The 19,199-nt window shown below is 50.0% G+C and overlaps 1 protein-coding gene across 7 annotated transcripts in view; it reads right to left on the reverse strand.

Moving 5' to 3' along the window:
* The window catches only part of ARHGAP44 (Rho GTPase activating protein 44), a 171,480-nt gene that overhangs the window by 1,841 nt on the left and 150,440 nt on the right, over positions 1 to 19,199 (reverse strand). The window contains exons 17-21 of one of the 7 annotated variants that reach the window (XM_019755259.2): positions 12,538 to 12,555; positions 11,624 to 11,833; positions 7,681 to 7,838; positions 4,420 to 4,800; positions 2,350 to 2,401 (exon numbers count right to left, since the gene is read on the reverse strand). In XM_019755259.2, the coding sequence (XP_019610818.2) occupies positions 2,394 to 2,401; positions 4,420 to 4,800; positions 7,681 to 7,838; positions 11,624 to 11,833; positions 12,538 to 12,555 (775 nt within the window). In that variant the 3' untranslated portion in view covers positions 2,350 to 2,393. The remainder of the gene's footprint in view (positions 1 to 2,349; positions 2,402 to 4,419; positions 4,801 to 7,680; positions 7,839 to 11,623; positions 11,834 to 12,537; positions 12,556 to 19,199) is intronic. The other 6 variants (XM_019755260.2, XM_019755257.2, XM_019755258.2 and 3 more) reach the window with 6 other exon arrangements.

Here is a 19,199-nt window from a genome sequence, read left to right on the forward strand (position 1 = left end):
TCTGCAGGGACGGGATGAGGCAGTGGAAAACACCCCATTTTCTCATCAGACGGGGGAATTCTGAGATTCACGGCACCCTCACTCTCAGGCTGTAAACAGTACACTTCAGATGGCTGATGGGGCAGGGCCGAGGGTTTCCCTCAGGACGCTGGCAGTAATTGGAGCAAAATTTGCTCAGCTCCATCACTCAGCTCTAGGGAAACTGCTCACCTAGAGATCCAGCCTTCTTGGGGGCCCTCAAAGGTCATTCTTCCTGGGAGATAATCAGGAAGAATGTACCTCAAATGTATCTGAGGTAACAAGGCTCGGCGTCTGGGATTCGGGGCATCTGCGAGCCAGTAAAGACAAATCCTTAGAGCCAGCGGCTCAGCATATGCACGGCCCCCTGGTGGGGGCCTGGGACTACACGGCTCTGGGAAGGCTGAGCCTGAGGAGTCCTGGGGCTGCAGCAGGCTCAGGCTGACTGGGATGCGATGGAGCTCAAAGCCCCAGACCCCAGATCCTTTACTCTCAGTCATGTTACCCATGCCTAGGCCTGCTTAGTTTTTACCTCCACTTAGCTGTCAATCTCGGCCCGTAGTAGCACTCCACATGACAGAGGAAGTGTATCTAGGAAGGGAACAGCTCTAGACCAGGCCTGAGGGTGGGGTGTTTGTTGTGTTTTTGATTTTTTGGTAAAACAAACATTCAGCCCAAAGAATGCCATATCAAGTGGACAGACAGACATTTGGACACTGCCCTAAATGACATACAAACATGGAAACTCTCCAACAAAAGGTCCTTCTGTCTCACCCCACCCCCTCAAACAGTCCTCAAAATGTCATCCCAGCCTGTCTTCATTCTGCTGCCTGATGGAGCAGTGACTGGGGGTGTGAGGCTAGCTCAGCCAGTGCCACTGGCTCTTCTTCCTGCCCCAGAGGACATGTGCAGGCCTTTGGGCCTGCCTGTGTCCTGCCCTCACTGCTGGGGTCCATCCCTGGTGCCTAGTGGGAGGCAGCTCCTGGCCTGGGACCCACCTGCCCCACCTGCCCCACCTGTCGTGCCATGTTCTGTTAGGTAAGGCACAGGCCATCAGGCCTGGATTCCACATCCTATCTCTGTCACTAGGGAGAGTATAAGCTTGGACAGGTTTCTTACCTTCCCTGTGTCCCAGCAGTCAAAGGGGAACAACAAAGGGTGGTGATGGGTTACTTGACAGTTACAGAAAGAGCATGTAAAGAACCCCCATCCCTGATAGGAACTTGAGATGAGCTGCTCAGCTGTGCTCCTGGCTGTTCCCTTAGAGAGAGCCCTGCGGAGGAAGGCAATGCAGGAAACCCGGAGCAAGATTTAGGGAAAGAAGCCCCAGTGACATTGCAGGGGCGCAGGGGGAGTGCAGGGGCAGCTTGTTTCTTGTTTCGGACAAAGCTCCAGAAGTGTCTGTCAGGAGACCTGTCTGGACGCCCTCCTGCCATGCCTGTCATTGGTCCCCACAGGACCACAGGCATAGCAGCTTTCCTGGGGGCACCGGGGAGCCCTCCCCTGGTTTACTCTGGATGCCCCTCCTTACTGAGGCAAAAACACCTGGCTCCTCTGGCTTCTTTCATGTTCTTGACTTGGTTTTACTTTTGAGTATCTGCTCTTTATTGGACGATATCAACAAAAACTGGTATAACTGCTTCCAAAATATTTCATTGAGTTGGATAGACAGGATCTGGCTGGCCATATACCCTATGAAAAAGTGAGCTCAGGAAGAATTCTACTACTGTGGATTCTTCAGGATTTGTCAGCTGTCTCAGCCCAGAGGAAGGCAAGTTAGACATTCCTTCAGAAAGTGGGAATGGCTGGGGTGCACGCATGCATGCTGCACGGACAGCCTCCCAGCCACGTGGTGAGGCTGCATCCAGGCACTGGGGTGGCAACATCATTGGGACCCTTCCCTAAACCAACATGTATGTGAGGAACTGTCCTGGACACTGGGCACAGATGTCTTCTGCAGGCCCTCCAGTGATAACAAAGGTTCGTGATATGAGCAGTCCTGTTACCCTTTCAATTCTAAACCACAGGGAGAGCATCGGGGAGCTGAGGTTAGGTGACAGAGGGTGGGGAGCAGATGAGCTCGGCCTCTGCCTGGCTGTCTCCCCCATCTGCTAAGGACAAGAAAAAAACAGACCCAAAAAAAAAAAAAAATGGCCAGTGATCCCAAAAAGCCTAATGAGCTCTCGGACCCGGCAGCTCCTGCGGAGGCTGGGGAAGGCACCAGGATGGAAGCCGCCATGCAGGTCTGAGCTACATGCAGAGTGCGGGGCAGAGAGCTGTGGCCTGGCTGGCTCGGGCGAGTGGACAGGAGGCGAGGCTGGGGCCGCTTACCCTGAACATCCCCCTCACACGTATCCAAAACTGCGGCACTCATGTCACACAGCTGCAAGAACACAATGATAGGATTCGGAGAAAGGAATAAACACGATGAAACAAGAATGTAACAAAAACTATGCCAAGTATCACAGTCAGGTGGGCCACGCCAGGTCATTACGTTTCTACTCTGGTCAGAGGCCGGTGCGCACGGGACAGAACAACAGTTTGCTGCCAAAGAACGTGAAAACAGAACAGGTACGGGGGCCAAGGGCATTATTACTGCGACCTGGTGCAATGGAAAGAGGATTATTACATTCCTCATGTGATTGTGGGGACACTGGCTGCCCCTCTGTGCTTTCTGTTGCCCACTTTTTGCCCCCAGAGTTCTCCTCGTTCTATTATCTCTCTGTTCTTCCTCAGTGATACCTGCTGCTCATTCTGTTGCTTCCAGTATCAACCCTATGCTGTGTCCCTTCCTTGGGGCAGCTGCACTCGTTGGCAGGCTGAGGTGTTGGGAGGAGCAGCCCCTCTAGCTTACTGGGGGTGACCACGAGCTCGTGGGGTGTGGCCATGAGCCCTGAGGGCAGCAGGCCTGTGCCCCCTCCATCAGGCCTCATTCAGGACCCATCACCAAGAACCACCCGTGGAAAGTGGTGCTCACTGTCGTCTTTCAAAGAGGAATTACCTTAATTTTTTATGAGCCTCAGGGTAAATGACAGCAGCTGTACCTTCGACAGTAATCACATCCCAAAATGAAGAAGCCAAATCACCAGACGGCTGTTGCCCACAATATTTAAATCTTTCGACCCATTGCAAACACTCCAATTGGACTGGCCTTTTCATAGGCAGCAAGCTACTGAACCCCACAGGCTCACCCCTGCTATCTAATCAAGTGAAAACAAACATCACTCCTGGAGAAGGACATAGGAATAAAAGCACAATCCCTATGAGAAATCCCAGTGCACCTAGGACTGCATTGTTCTTTGTGTCTGCGTGGTGTGTGTATTTATACAGTGTACTTGTGTGGTGTGTATGCATGGATGTATGTGTATTTGGGTAGTGTTTCTGTGTACTGTGTGTGGGTGGTATCTGTGTATCTCTGTGGTGTTTGGTGTGTGTGTGTGTGTGTGTGTGTGTGTGTGTGTTCCATCCCAAGCTCCCTCACCTTCTGCCACTTGGGACAACACTAAGCATGTGTGCACTGCTCTGCCGCCTGCTGACACGGCAAGCTGTCCCTGTTCCAAGACAGCGCCCAGCCCGTGGCCTGCCTCCCTGCGTGAGGAAAATGCTATGCCTACGTTAGTGGGCACCACAAATATGCCCCGTGGTCAGATCTAATCTCAGGTGTCAGAGTGGAGCGATGTTTCAAAAATGTCCTCTTGTAACGAACACACAGTTTCTGGTGTGTGTTTGTGATTTCATGCTTATACAGTTTTTTCCCTTGGGGGGAAAGAGCTCCATCTTTGATTTTAAACTTAAAGCAAAACTAAATTTAGCTGTTGTGGGCTTGTCCAATTAGCTCCTTTAACAACAGGGGGACATGCAGCTTTTCTGAAACTGACCCCTTTCTAAATATATATTGCTAGAAATCCATGTTTCTAATTAGGCTTATTTAAGTAATAGGAAAAAAATGTCTTTGGTTCTTCGTGTCTGTTCTCAAGATACAGGTTTGTACCTGTTTAGATCCTTGGGCTCTCTCTACACAAGGAAAGCCTCCACCCCTCACCTGTGCTATTCTGCAATCACAACGCTGCGTCCAGCCTCTCCTGAAGCACCACTCCAAAGAATTCAGGGCATTCAACACCCAAATTACCGCCAGCATCAGAGCCCTGGGCCCACAGGCATTCGGTTGGGAGAATCCCCTAAGAAGCCCCTCTGCGGGGTGACTTGGATCCATCCTGAGCTGCTTTCCACTGGCTTGAGGGTGGTGTCAAAGGATCCACTGTGGTGGAAGCCACAGTGGCACCAGCTCAGCCATCCTGTGGCAAGCAGGGATCTATGAACTGGCGGGCACCGGTAGCCCCTCCCCTCAGCACATTTCACTAAGGTTCATGGGAAAATCTGAGGGAACCGAGGCTTGGTTACCTGTAGACATGCTTTCCCCGGGGGACATGCCATCTAGCATGGGATGCTCCGTGGACTGTGGACTAGAGGCTGAGAGGTTCACTGTGGGAGGCTGAGGAGGCGGCAGGGTGGGTCTCTGTCTGGGCTTAGGGGTGGGCCGTGATTTGGTTAAAGTGCTTGTGAAGCTGGAAGGAGAGGCCAGAGGGGGAGCTGCAGCAGCTGGGGAGAGCTGGCCTGAGGCCAAGGAGTACCCTTGAGGGTAACTCAGTCCGTAGGGCGATGGGGTGCTTGGTGGGGTAGGAGACAGGCTGAGTGGGGATGGCTGGCCGGCGGACTGGTCAGTCACAGTGCCCGGCTGGACAAAGGGGACCTTGGGTGGAATTGGTGCCACCTTCTTGGAAACTGGAAGAGAAAACACAACACAAGAGCAACACACAAGGTTGTTAAATGAAGCCCATTGTCTATGTAGCCTATTAGCACACCCTTCACCACCTCCTAACCTTTGCCACCTCCTCACCCCCACCCCCGGCTCTTGCTACCCTGAGAGCAGCCAATACAATTTTTAAAAAACATCACCTAGAACTGCAAATTTTCATATTTCCCCATCTGTTCACTAATTTCTCCTCGTCGTCTCTGAATTCCTGCCAACACACACACACACACACACACACACACACACACACACACACACACACAGCCAAACTGCAGCACAAATTTCCCATCCACAGGCAGTGACTGATTTCCCAGTGTCCTGTCACCACCTCGGAGTGGTAAAAGGTATGGGTGCTATGCTGAGGGAGAGTGAGTCAGGGACAGAGGGTCCAACAGAGGACAACTGGAGTTCAACCTATGACAGTGGACCCTGTTCGGGATGCTTGTCCTTAGAATAGGAAACTCTGACTTTTGGCTGAACCTGCCCAATGGCTCTTGGCTCCCATAATAAGGACACATGACCACGTACTTTGGCCACAGAAGCCCAGTGCCTCCATCATATCTGTCCTTCCCCCGATACAGCATGCTTGCTTCTGAGGTGCTTTTCTTTCAGGAATCGTACCCTCTGGGTACAAATACGAGTATAGACAGATCTACTGCATTGTTTTAAGCCCCGACCTCCTCTGCATTGCTTTTGTTTTACTTTTTCTTTACTTAATCATGCCAAAGGGTAACAAATAAATTATACTTTTAATTAAAAATGAACTGGGGAGGATGACAAATTCAAACACTCAGATGATCCCATTGATGGGCAAAGGTCTTGAGAAAGCGATCACTAATCTGTCAATTGAGTGCCGGCTGTGGGTACCATTAATTCTAGAAGAAATTGTCCTCTAAGCCCTCAAGAGGCACCAGGGACACTTCTCCCACCCCTCACTCCTCACCCCTCCATGGAATAAAATCTATTCTAAAATGCACTTCCCTGGTCCTTCCTTGTGCAGTGTGGACAAGGAAATGACATGTTCTCCTGGGTCCCACCAACATGGGCTCAAATTCCTCCCCTGTCTTACCCACTGTAAGCCCAGGGGATATTTATTTAAACCTCCTCTCCGCAGGATTGCAATAATTAAATGGAACCATGTGTATAAAGCACCAGATAAGCATGACTTATAATAAAACCACTTTTCAGCACTACTGGCTAATGTGGGAATTACTCCGGTGGGTGAGAAGCAAGTGGAGACTCCAGGGATCATGCTTGAACCTGTCTTGTCCTACATGAGCTGGAAGAGGGAGGATGCAGTGACATCACCATGTAGTCTATGATGACATTTACCACTTCTTGGTAGTGACAGGATGAAGCCATAATGTACAACTGTAGGCACGTTCTCAAAAGACTGAGGGCTTCAAAAAGAAAAAAGGTAAGTGTGCCAATGGGGGCGATGGTGGAGGGTGAAGAAGTTGTACCTTTCAAAAGATGGCTCTGAGCTACTGAATGCCACTTGGGAAAGGGACCTGTACCATTCTAGGCCACCTCATAGTCCCAATGTGCTGTGAAAACTGAGAGGGCCAACTAGTTAGCTGACTGGCCTGGACTGGGAGCCCTGACTCCACTGGGCAAAACAATGGCTTGTTGTCACCCCACTCAGAGGGTGGGGGACAGGCTAAAGTCCTTGTACACAAAGATGGCCAAAGAAGTCTATCTAGACTGCAAGGAAAATCTGTTGTTGCTGGGAAAAAACCCTGAAATGCTAAATTCCACCTCCCTGCCCCCACCACTGTGGCTCAATTCCTATGTCTGGAAGGGTGTCCCGAGTACCCCATACTGCCCTGAACGGCACCACCGTTGTATTATAGTTCCATATTTACCTTTCTGGAGAGGCTATGCCTGTTGCTGTTACATCCTTAGAGCTCTGCACCTAGTAGGGGCCCAGTAACTGCTTGTAGGATGCATAATGCATGAATAGGGACAAGATGGAAGGACTGGGTGAGAGCAGACGTGGATAACGGGATTGCCACCGCAGCCTGGAGCCAGGATGGCAGGAAATCTACCTGTCGTGAAGGTATGTGTGGATAAGGTGAACCAGCCCTGCTCCACAAATCCTGGCACTAAATCCATACCTACAAGCTAGAAAGGCCTGAATTGAGAACAAATGAAACAATAGGCTATTATAAACAAGTTAAAGACTTTGTAAAGTGGTGACATAAGGTGAAAACCAACAGAAAAGATTTGGGTAAGCACACACATTCCCTGCAGTTCCCCATGTATGGAACATCACCGCGGAGCATGTCTCTAAATTTTGGGGGTCACTTCAGGAGAATAACTGGGCCTTTTACAGTGAGTTCCAGTGGGCAGCTCCGGGGTCTGTGAAGAAATTCTCAGACCTTCTAAAATGGAAATAGGGGAGGGCAGGACTCCTGTAGAAACAATCTGATTCCCTCTTCTGTGTCACATTCGACAAACAATCCCAGGGAAGGCAGCTGTGTGAGGCCCCGGTTGACAGGCAGAAGACCCCACACATCTTAAATGATGGCGGCAGAGCCTGGTGGGGTCTGTGGGAGACACACGTCATCCTGAGCAGTGATTCTGCACAGAGGTCTTAGGGCACAGGAAGCAATATCCTGTACACGCCACTAACGAGCCCACTGTTCAAGTGAGGAAATGGAGGAATAGTGATGAAATGATCCCTCTTGGAGTTGGTTAGCTGCCAAACCTCGAATGCCCAGACCAGGAATGTTCCACTAAGCCACGGTTTCTAAGTATCCGTGCTAAGTGAGGGAAATGAGTTCCCAGGCAGCACACGTGCAGCGATGTCTGGCCTGAGACCGATGTGGAGCGAGGCGGTGACGTACCTTTCCGGAGGGTGTGAGGACTCTGGTCTGCGGGTAGCTGGCCGGGACTGGTGCCCGCTTGTGCTCCTGGTTGCGTCCCTGTACTGGGAGCCCCCTGGCTGGAAGCTGGACTTCCTTTCTGCCCAGATCCTGGAGAAAGTTCCTTGCTTTTAGAAGTGCTAAAACGTAAGCACAAAGGACAAGAGTGAACCCCTGAACTCAGGCCTCGTAGCACCAGCATTGTGGATCTCAGTACGTGTGCCTCTGGGCCAGCTCTGGTCTGTCCCAGCCTGGTCTGTCTCAGGACCTTCTGAACATATTCAAAGACGCCCCCAGAGGTGACTGTCCCTTCTGGGGGCTCAGATGGCCTGGGTCCCACTTTCCCCTTGGTGTGGCACTCACTGCCGGTTCCCTCTCCACACCGCTGCCCTCTCTCCATCAGGAGACCATGAGCAGTGGGAGGCAGGGCCCCTGAGCTCTCCCCCTCTACCCTGTGATCAACACTGGCATTCTCGGACATTCAGAAACTGGAACACCTCAGTGCTGTGTCCCTCCTGTATCCACAGCAGACCAGAGCAAGACCTTCTTAGGGTCCGTGTGCTGAGTGAGGGCTGATGACTTGGGCTCACACTGCCAAGCCTTACGGCCATGGCTCCCAGCTACTTTCCTTGAACCTCATTCCCACCTCCAAGCAGGGGAGGAATTGGGGACCCATCCTCAAATTCAGTAGCAGGTCTCAGCAAATGGTAGGATTTCAATGTCCAGATGTGGGCCAGTTTGAGTCCCGGTCTACCAGGCGTGGAGGGAGGATTAGGGTCAATGGCAGTGAGGGCTTCTGGAGTCCCTTGAATTGATAAAGGGACACCCTGGGTCACGAGGTCCCAAAGAGGGTTCATCCTCCACTGCTGGCTCTTTCTCAGGCCTTCTCCTAAGGATGAGGTACATGTTAAAAGACACCCTACTCCACTCCACTCCACAGACCAGGGATGGCAAATAAATGGTCAGCTCCTCACTCCCTACCGTCCTCCCCAACACGCCACCCATCACAGACATCACCAATTCATCCCCACATTTCCCCCACAGAGTTCTCACTTGTTTTCAACATAATGTTCCAGGTAGCCCCTAACAAAAGAGGGAGGTGACCTTGGAGTTGGGAGCTATCTGTCACCTTTGCTGGAACCTGCTTGGATTCTGATGCCCTCAGGTAGGGCACAGAGAGTGGAAACCTAAATCCTTTGCAATGATTATTTCTTCCCCCCAAAACTAGTTACAGCCCATTTCTTCCCTACATTTGTCTAGAAACTAAACATTAAAGAGCTAGGAATATACTGCTCATTCCACTGAGGTATAGTGAGAAAGGCTGGGAGGCAGAGAGGGACCTGGGCTGGAAGAGCAAACATGATCAATGTACAGCTAATCTTCTCTCCGTGGAGGAATGAAAGGAGCCCACACTCAAGGTACTAGTAAGTTCTGTCCTTCTCAGGATGAGTGTTACATCACACTACGTAATTCCCCAAGGGAAAAAGCTATTCCATCAGAGGACTAGAAGAGCAACAGTTCCTTTCTCTACTCTGTTAATGGAACAACAACAACAAAACCCAGAAAACCCTTCCCTCACTCCTGTTGGGCAAAAATGTCTTTCATTCTTCTTCAGGCCCAAGGTAACCAGGCACTCAGGTGTTAATGACAGGTATCACTCTGTCCTGTCCATCTCCACCTCCATTAAGGGAGAAGGTAAAACAGAAGAAAACACGAAACTAGCAAACAACATAATTGCTTCTTGTGGGACAATAGGCTCCTTCTTTCCTCTGGACAGACATCTGTCTAAGGAATCTAGGGCCCTAGAAGCTCGTTCTTCTTTTCCTTCACACCTGCACACTCCCCCCACTGTAGAAACAAGTATTTACATACATTGCCTGGATCCTCTCTCTCCAGCATAGATCAGCTGACCGAGTGGGGAGAGCTGGGGTGTAAGTAACATAGCTATCAGGAGCCCGAGATGGATGAAGCACAGTTACAGCACGCGTGAAGACAGGTGAGATTTGGGGATGTGTGACTCAGTGAGCTTGGGTGCAAAGGGGCAGGAAGAAGTGTTTGGGGTTGGAGTTAATGCCAAGCAGATGAGCAGGGTACAGAGGCTGAGCCTGGCTGGAGAGACCATCAGCCTCGAGGGGATGACCCTTGTGGGGAATGGGAACGCTGGAGCAAGCCACAGGCAGGGGAGGGCCTGCCATCCTTGGGGGTGGGGGAGCAGTAACAGGAATCTGGTACTGGAAGAAACATCGTCTGGGCTGTGAATGTCCAAGAAAACAGAAACAAAGAAACAAAGCAATGGAACAGCCATTTGTATTGGGAGGAATCCATGTGGGGAAAGTAAGAGTGGTACAAGACAAATAAGGACATTGACACCCAAAGGAAATCTACAGGACTGGTTACTCTGGGAAAAGGGGCCAGTGTGACGTCTGACTGTACAGCAATGGGACTGACCTTGTATATCATCTGAACCAGTGGGCGGTGTTCCCTGCCCATGTGTGACTCTGCGAGGCCACTCATCTGCAACATTCTGGGAACATCTCAGAGCCAGGGGAAATCCATCTTGGAGGGGTATTTTCCAGAAACATCATTTATATGCCAAATGCTGTTGGCACCAAGTCTCGGTGATAAGATGGGAAATCAGAGTGGAGCCAGTGTGTGCAAAGGGAACCTTCCCAGCAAATCAATTCGTCCAAATCTCTTCCTCATCAGTCTCTGGCCCTCAGCCATTGCCTCTGCTTCTCCACTGAACTCGCTCTCCCCCATCTGCATCTCTCAAGTGGACCTGAAGCCCAGTGAGTACACAGCCAGTGCCAGAGTCCTTGCATTGTCTCTGACTTGGAGCCAACAGCAACAACCCAACCACATCCAGTGTCAGTGTCCCCTTCCTAAACTCTGTGATTGTCCCCTTTCCCTTTGTCATTTTCCAATTTCGCAGGGAAGAGAACTGCTCATTAAAGAAAAAAGAAAGCCTGCAACCCCTTCACGTAGGGGGTTGGTGTGTCTATGTACTCATGGGCGCACGCATACAAAGATTGGGTTAAAAGAATCATCTTCCCCAAACCCCAAATGTTTTCCAGCAGTGGCCTGGAGGAATGCTGCATCCTCTAATAACAGAATGTAAAGCCGTGTCTGATGTGACTCACTTTCCTAGGTCTCCTAAGTTGTTGGAGAGCAGATAGTTTTCCTAATTGCTGTTAATAGCAAAGTAGCTTCACTGTGTGATTCCAGCTTCTAGAATCCCCTCCGACCGCCCCCTTTCAAAGAGGGGCCAGGTACAGCCCCCTTCCCCCGCGTCCCTGGGTATGACCATGTGCCTTCATGATTTGTGAGTATTTGCTCACTGGAACGTGTATGTCTTAAGGGCACAGGTTACATCTTTCATCTTTGGATGGACACATTCCTCCATAAATGTTCAGCGAACTAGTGATGGAATGAGCTTGTTCTTTTTTCTTCCCTTCACAGAATGGAAACACAACTGTGCACCTGCAAGAAGCTCACCAGGTCAGCATGACCACATGACCTCCACTACTTCCCTGATTTGCACTCATGTGAGCAGGGAAAATGGCCCCTACGAATCTAAAAGTGGAGGGGAAGAAAAGAGAAATACCGACATTCTAAATTTCAAACTAGGGAAATGCTAACAGCTTTGGAAGGGGACGTGGAGAGCTGGGAACTGAGATGCCTCACACCACATTAGCACGCTGCCACCTGATACTTCTGCTGTTTGCTTAGGGATGCAATTCTTGGGAAGCCTGGCATTTATCTGATAATCCAGGGAGCTGTGAATGATTTATTGGGTGTCAGCATCATGCAGAAAGCCAACACGAATGCTTAGAAATGGGGGGAAATGACAGCGTCCAAGAGGCCTGGAGTGGGTGCAGCAAACCCCACCACACCCTGCACCGCAGGCAGCCCGCCCCAGGCTTACCTGGTCCGTTCAGCCCCTGGCTGGAGGCCCATGCTTGATGGAGAAAGCGAGGGTACTGCGGGGTCGTCCAGGGGCTGCTCAGCAAGGGATGATGGCAGCTCGGCGGGCGGGGCAGGGGGCTGCATGGAGGGCGGGGCACACGACCCTTTCCGGCCGGCAGAGGAGCCTCTTCGAGCCACCCAGGACGTGTCCATCACCCTCACGCCCATGCTGGTGAGGGACACAAAGACACGTGCTTACCCACGCGTGACAGGTGACAGGCTCCCTCCCCCATGAAGCGGACACATTCAAGCACATCCGTGTTAGGAGAACAGCAGTGCAGCCTTAGCACCTTCCTGGGCTCAGAGAAGCGAGGCATCAGCAGGGCTCCACTGACAGACAGGCAACGCTTGGAGCATCCTGGTTGCCCCAGGCAGGCCTCACCAGTGGCCCTGGCACAGCAGGCAGCGGTGTGTCTACCCTCTGCCAAAGCCAGCTGATCGTTCAGGGCAGAATGCAGCCTCTCTGGGGGGCACTCACTCCTCTCAGGTGGGAGAGGCAGGTGGGCGGGACTGGGACACGGGCAGCATGGGACTAGAACATGGCACCAACCAGCAGGAGACTCTAAATATCCATCCTTCTTCTTGTCACTTGCGGTTTACAGCACGGGGCCCAGTCATTAGCCCCAGGACCCTGGCCAAGCTACCGCCTCTGCAGGCCACACCCGCTTGTCTACACTGCAGGGAACGGGCTGACCGGGCCTAGGGTCACTCTCTGTTCCGATTCCGTTTTAATGATGAGATTACAGTCAGCTTCAGTTAAGTGGGCCAAGCAACCAGACGCGGCACATTCACCTCTGGCAGAGCTCACTAAGGCATAGCTCGCTTAGTTTTCAGAGACTGAACATGGCCTGTAGCTACCCGAGGATACTGTACCTTTGGATTTTCCTAAGGCTGCAGGGACAGAAACATACAGATATTAGTGTCAAAAAAACTACGTCTTTCTTCGGACATATAGGTTGTCTCGTCAAGGTCAGAGTCTTAGCATGGGGCTTTTATTGTGGCAAAAAATGATTTTGATTTTGTTGGTCTCTTAAAGTGACTCTTCTATTTGCATGGGTGAAAAATCTTATTCTATCAAGCTTACAGGTGAATAAAGAGAGAAGCTGAAGCGCTGAGATCAGTGCATACAGGTGGGCATGAGAGGGCATCCTAAGGGAGGAAAAAGATTGATGAGGGAATAATAGTCACCTGCTTACTTTTAAGTTCCATGATTTAGAAGGCAGTTAATTCCTTTTCCCTGGTCTAGGTGGTAACTTGTACTGTGGGACGTAGTCGAGGCTTCACTGACTAAGGCAAGAGCTAATATTTCTGGTATCTGGGAAGACACAGACATTCACAGGGAGAAAACACATACTCCCAGCCAGCGTCCACCCTGTATGCACAGTGGGGTGTGGGTGTGACGGTTTCTGTGTGCTTGCTCTGACCTCTTATTCTCACCCACACTGGTCAGACGCACAAAGCTAGGACACCATGAGACCCTGTGCACCTGAAAAGTCACATTTACCTTGCAAAGGGGTAGCAAGATTAAAAAATAAAAAGTGTTCAAGTATAGAGCTTGGTTGTAGCAAGTGGGATTTAGGCCCTTTAAGGAAATACAACTTGGCATGGAGACGGCATGGTACACAGTGAAGAAATGGTGCTAAAAGCTGAGCACACACTGGGAGGGAGACACCTTCCTGACACTCTTTCCTCTGTAGGATCCACAGAGACCTTTTCGTGTGTAATATCAATGTTAATTTTTTCTCATCTTCCTTGGATGGCTCTGAGGAGGCACCGGAGGGTAGGGAGGAGAGGTCAGTCTCTTTCCAGGATCCACTAGCTTTCAAGTCATCTTGGGTCTCAAGACCCTCTGACAATAAATAAGCACCTCCTATAGGAGACCCAGAATCAGTTTTGGAGGCAACTCAAATGTCTGGCACAGGGTCGAGTTGCATCCCCTGATATTTAAAGAGGGCTCCAAGGAGTATCAAACTGTGTTCCTGGGCTTCAGAATTTATCAAGATACAAAGAGCAAGAAGCTTAATATTCCTCTGGGAGCAGGGAACTGATATCACTTCGTTGCAATGGTGGCTGAGGATGGCAGGCATGCAAGCCTCACTGTTTTTCTTACCCGATTCTCTTTCACTTAGAAAGACATTGGTGGAGGTGAAGGGAGGGGAGGCAGGGGCTTCAGGGTCAGGGCTGGTGGGCTATGCCTTCTACTTCCAATGGCATCTTCAGCGTGAGCAACCATAGATGCCAGGCTACCTGGTGATCTCCTAGTTTACCAAGTGAAGGAGCCAGCTGGGGCATGGGGTATGGACAGAGTGAGACCTGCCATCAGTGGCAAAATGTCACCAACAAAGAAGTAACAGCTGAACACGTACTTTCACTTTTATGCCATATGGAATCACCACTCTCCACCTGAAATTATTTTCTTGGGAGGTAGCATCACGTTCACAGTGGGCATGTATTAAATGACAATTGATCTTTTCAGAAAGTCAGGACAAGGGGTTATGGTAAGAAGGATAGTTAGGGCAAGGAGCTGAGGAGCAGGGGGTGCAGAGTTCTCCCCCACTCACCACTGAGCCATGTGGGGTAGACCAGGTGACACATCCTCACCTCGGCAAGGCAATGACGTACAATCTCCCGTTTAACTCCACTTAGTCTCCCAGGACCTTATATTTGCATGGAATTTATCATAAGCCACACTTTGCATTTTTCATGAGACTGTATTACGGAATCTGTTCTGGAATGATCCAGGCCTGAAGATCCAGCTGAACCATTCACTGACTCAGTAGGGCTCCCTCCTCAACTACAGAATAAGGCTGATACTTCCCATCCCACTTCCAGCATTTCCGTGAAGGAATTTTATCATGATTGAGTGCGAAGATACATCTAGCACGTCTTTGGGCCATTGCCTCAGGGAGGATACCAAGTCGTCATGCACTGGGTTGTGGGGGTGAGAGATGGGAAACACAGGGTGTCCCCATAAGTGGTCTGTCTAGCTATGCAAATGGTATTTTATGGGGTTGACCAGTTGGCCATATAGAGAATCATACAATATCTTGATGGAGGGAAGATAAAGACCTGGAAGCTGGATTGTGTGGAGCTGGGGTGGCAGCTCTGCGATGCCCACTCCTTGGGATCACAAGGATGGGGTGACCCCACTCCTTTTCATGCTCACCCCAATTCTTCTAGGGAGCAGCACAGCCCTGTGGGCAAGAGTATGGACTTTTGATGTAGGATTTGGGGTCTGAATCCCAGATTTTCTTATTACTGTGTGCTATGGATGACTTATTTAACATCTAGTATCCTCTGATTGCCCTCTCTCTGTAAGATGGGAGTAATACCACCTCCCCTCCTTTCTTAGGGTTGTTGTAAAGAAAAAAATAGAACAGTGTGCACCAATTCCTTAGCACCTGTTAAGAAATCAGTACGTGGTAACCTTGACTGTGATGCTGTTCTGTCCGTGTAGGTGCCAAGTACATACAATTAAAAAAAAAAAAAAAAAAAAAAAAACTCCATGGAGAAAGAAATAAAGAGAGTGAACCCAAGCCGTAAACAAGCTGATTGAATGGGGAAAGGATATGGTGTCAGCGAATCAGGTACAGTATGAGATGAGATATTGGAAAGACCCCATCTGGGTCATATCACCTGGGTTTATAGGGTCTGACATCAGATTTCTTCCCTTCCTAACACTGGCTCTAAACATCAAAATATTTTGGGGTGGTTCTATGGTCGAAGGAAAGGGAACAAAAAACAAGGGATAGAGGTTAGGAAGAGGCCCTTTTCCCTAAGCTCCTTAGTCTTCTAGGAATCTATGACTTAGGAGGGGCACTGTGGGTTTCACAGGAGGGGATGCTGAAAGCCTACTTGGATGATTCTAGGCTTAAGGAACAGAAAAATAAAGAAGGGGTCCTCACAAACCCCTTAAATCTTACTGTCCTGCCCAGGTCATCAGGGCAGGAAAGAAGGAAAGCTTAAGATGGGTTATCTTGGCTGCGAAGTTCCTTGGGAAACAAAGTGTGATAGGGTACGGGAGACTGCCAGGAGTGGCCACAACCTTCCCACTTGCAGAAGGTCTTCCATGTCACTGTGAGACTCCTGCAACCTTCCGCTGTCCCTGGCCAGTCCATTTGGGCTTTAGTATAGTTTGTGCTTGCAGAATGAGCCCAATTGCTCAAGGGAAGGTGGAGACCGAGAAAGACTCTAACATGTCATATACTAAAGAGATTAATTTCAATGTGCCGAATCATGTATTTCAAGAACTCATCAGACTCCAGATTCCCGGCCTCCCCGTCAATCCAGTATAACCAACAGTGTCATCAATCTTCCATAGAGCATCATTCAGATTTCTCTCGAAACTTCCCAGTTAATTACTGTTCCAAACTACTGATCACTGAGGTTCAAGTCTAGGTGGGTGGGACAAGACCCATCATAGAGTAGCCCTCCTGCACAGGCTGAAGACGAGTCAGACACCAAACTGAGTTCTAAGGACACTGCTAGCTCTGCTGTAAATATCCTCATAGATTTTTGGGGGGTTGCTGTCAACTGGCTCTGGTAGAGGACCCTGAGGACCACACCACTGTAGGGCAAGTGAAACGGCTGCAGGCAAGTCAAGTTTCAAGAGTGGAAAGAAGAGCTGCATGTTGGTCTTCTGAGGACAAAGAGCCGAGACCATTGGGATCTCTGTGGACAGATTGCCCTCCCACTGGGATCCAAGGGTCTGCGGGCAGCCTAACAGATGCTGTCAGGGCCTTGCCACCTGTGGGTGTAGGGATCCAAGAGGCTAGAAGCTAGCAGGGGCAGTGGGACAGATGTGTCAGCCAACAGGGCAGGTGTAGAGAGCATGGGCCAGAGCCAGGAGGTGGCAAACATGCAGCAGGGACAGCAGGAACCAAGGAAACAGGCACGTGAGAAGGGAAATGGGCAGCGGTGGTACTGGCGAGATCTGTCTGAAGTCTGAGGCTGGCATCGGGCAGGGAGTGGAGGCAGCGAGGCATAGAAAAGGGGAGGATGGCACCCATCAGAAGGGTAGAGATGTGAGGCTAGCAAGGAGGCTTCATCGCTGACGTTTTTCCTATTCTTGCCTCTGGGCTTCTGCACAGGTGCCTCAACAATCCCCGCTGAGTTTGTTCCGACTCTGCTGGGGACATAGCCAGTGGATGCATCTGACAAATCCTTATGCCCGCGAGTCCATCCTGACCAATGGGTAACAGCCTGCAGACATCTTGGCTCTTTTAGAAGCAATGGGTCTTGCATATATATATATTCGATATGACTAGGGATAACACTTCTGCCATTGTCAGAAAAAATAGAAGGGATTTGCAAGGTTACTTTCATTTATTATTTGGGGTGAGTGATCCAGGAAACAAATATCACTATTCCATAAAACAAACCAAAAAAGATAATATAAACAAGACATTAAAAACATGTAATAACCTAGACCCTAAAATTTCCAAGTGGGAGATGAGGAACGTCCAGTGAGCACTAGTGTGATGTGTTAATACTGTGTCACTCAGAGTCTTGGCAGAGGTAGCACGGCCTGTAGGTCACGCTGACATTCAATGGCTAAAGTAGGAAAGTTTTGAAAATTTAAAAAAAAACGGTATCATTGCAAAATTATTTATTCAGAATGGCAAAATTTTTCTGTGATTCAGTGGTTCTCAGCCCTCAATGTACATGAGCATCATGTGGGACATTTTCAAAAACACCAATGCCTGACTCCTAGCCCAGGCAGATGAAATCAGACTGGAGGAATAGGGGGGCTACGGAAGCCAGACACCGGTATCCTTTTTTTGAAAGCTTGTTCTGGCTATCATTTGCTGCACAACAAACCACTCTCAAAACTTGGCAGCTCATTTATCTTAGGTTGTGGCAGAGTCAGAGAGGGACAGCTTGTGTACTCTACACAGCACTAGCTGAGGTGGCCTAGAAGATTCTAAGATGGCTCACTCACAAAGCTAGTAACTGGGTGCTGGCTATCAGCTCAGTGCTCGGCTGGGGTTGAAGGCTGGGGGCTTCAGTTTCTTTCTCTCCAAGGATCTGCTTGGACTCCCACATGGCAAGGTAGCTGGGTTCCAAGGAGTGTTCCAAGAGACGCAGGCATAATCTACAAGGCTTCTTCTGACCTAGCTTCAGAAGGCCCAGAGTATCACTTCTGCTACATTGTCAGTTAGGGAAGTCACTGCGGCCAACTCAGAGTCAAAGGGAGCACATTAGATTTCAATCGTCAATGGAGGAAAATCTAAACACCTGGTGCCATGTTACCATCAAACTCCTGGTGTGTAGCTGCAGGGGAGGGATGTATTAGTTTCTTGGGGCTGCTGTCACAAGTACCCAAAGTTGGTAAACAACCGAAATGTATTCTCTCACAGTTCTGGAGGTTAAAAAATCCAAAATCAGTATCACTGGGCTGAAATCTAGGTGCCAGCGGGGCTGTGCTCCCTCCAGAGGCTCTCGGGGAAAATTCTTTCCTTGCCTCTTACGGCTTTTGGTGGCTGTCAGCATTCCTTGGCTTGTGGCCACCTCTTCAAATCACTCTCTGCTCCATCTTCATACCCCCTTTTCTGTGTATGTGTGTGTCAGATCTCCTCTGCTGTCCTCTTATGATATATGGGATTGCATTCAGGGCCCATCCTGGGAATCCAGAGTCATCTCTGTATTTCAAGATCCTTATAACCACATCTACAAATGTGGTTACCATTTTCCCCAAAAAGGTAATATTTACAGCTTCGAGGGCTTGGGACCTAATATCTTTGGGGGGGCCATTATTTTGCCTACCACAATCATGAAAAGTGTGTATGTTAGCTCCTAAATCTGACCCCAGGACTTGCTAAAGAAACAGTTTCCTGTGTCAATATGAATCAGAAATGCACCAAGACCAAAGCTAGGAGCTGGGATTGGGGGTAAACTACCTGGTATGACATCTAGGATATAACAGCCATCATGATGCTTGGGAAAATGTTATCCAATATTTCTCCCCCAAATTTTCTTTTTTAAAAAGTAACAGCTTGGGGCAGGTGTGGTGGCTCAGGCAGTGAGAACTCCATGCTCCTAACTCCGAAGGCTGCCAGTTAGATCCCCACATGGGCCAGTGGGCTCTCAACCACAAGGTTGCCGGTTCAACTCCTCGAGTCCCACAAGGGATGGTGGGTTCTGCCCCCTGCAACTAAGATTGAACACAGCACCTTGAGCTGAGCTGCTGCTGAGCTCCCGGATGGCTCAGTTGGTGGGAGCGCGGGCTCTCAACCACAAGGTTGCTGGTTCGACTCCTGCAAGGGATGGTGGGCTCTGCCCCCTGCAACTAAAATTGAACATGGCACCTTGAGCTGAGCTGCTGCTGAGCTCCTGGATGGCTCAGTTGGTTGGAGCGCGTCCTCTCAACCACAAGGTTGCCAGTTCGACTCCCACAAGGGATGGTGGGCTGTGCCCCCTGCAACTAGAAAACAGCAACTGGACCTGGAGCTGAGCTGCACCCTCCACAACTAAGACTGAAAGGACAACAACTTGAAGCTGAACGGCACCCTCCACAACTAAGATTGAGAGGACAA

This window comes from Rhinolophus sinicus, linkage group LG15 (assembly GCF_036562045.2).
Source record: "Rhinolophus sinicus isolate RSC01 linkage group LG15, ASM3656204v1, whole genome shotgun sequence".
Lineage (NCBI taxonomy): Eukaryota > Metazoa > Chordata > Mammalia > Chiroptera > Rhinolophidae > Rhinolophus > Rhinolophus sinicus.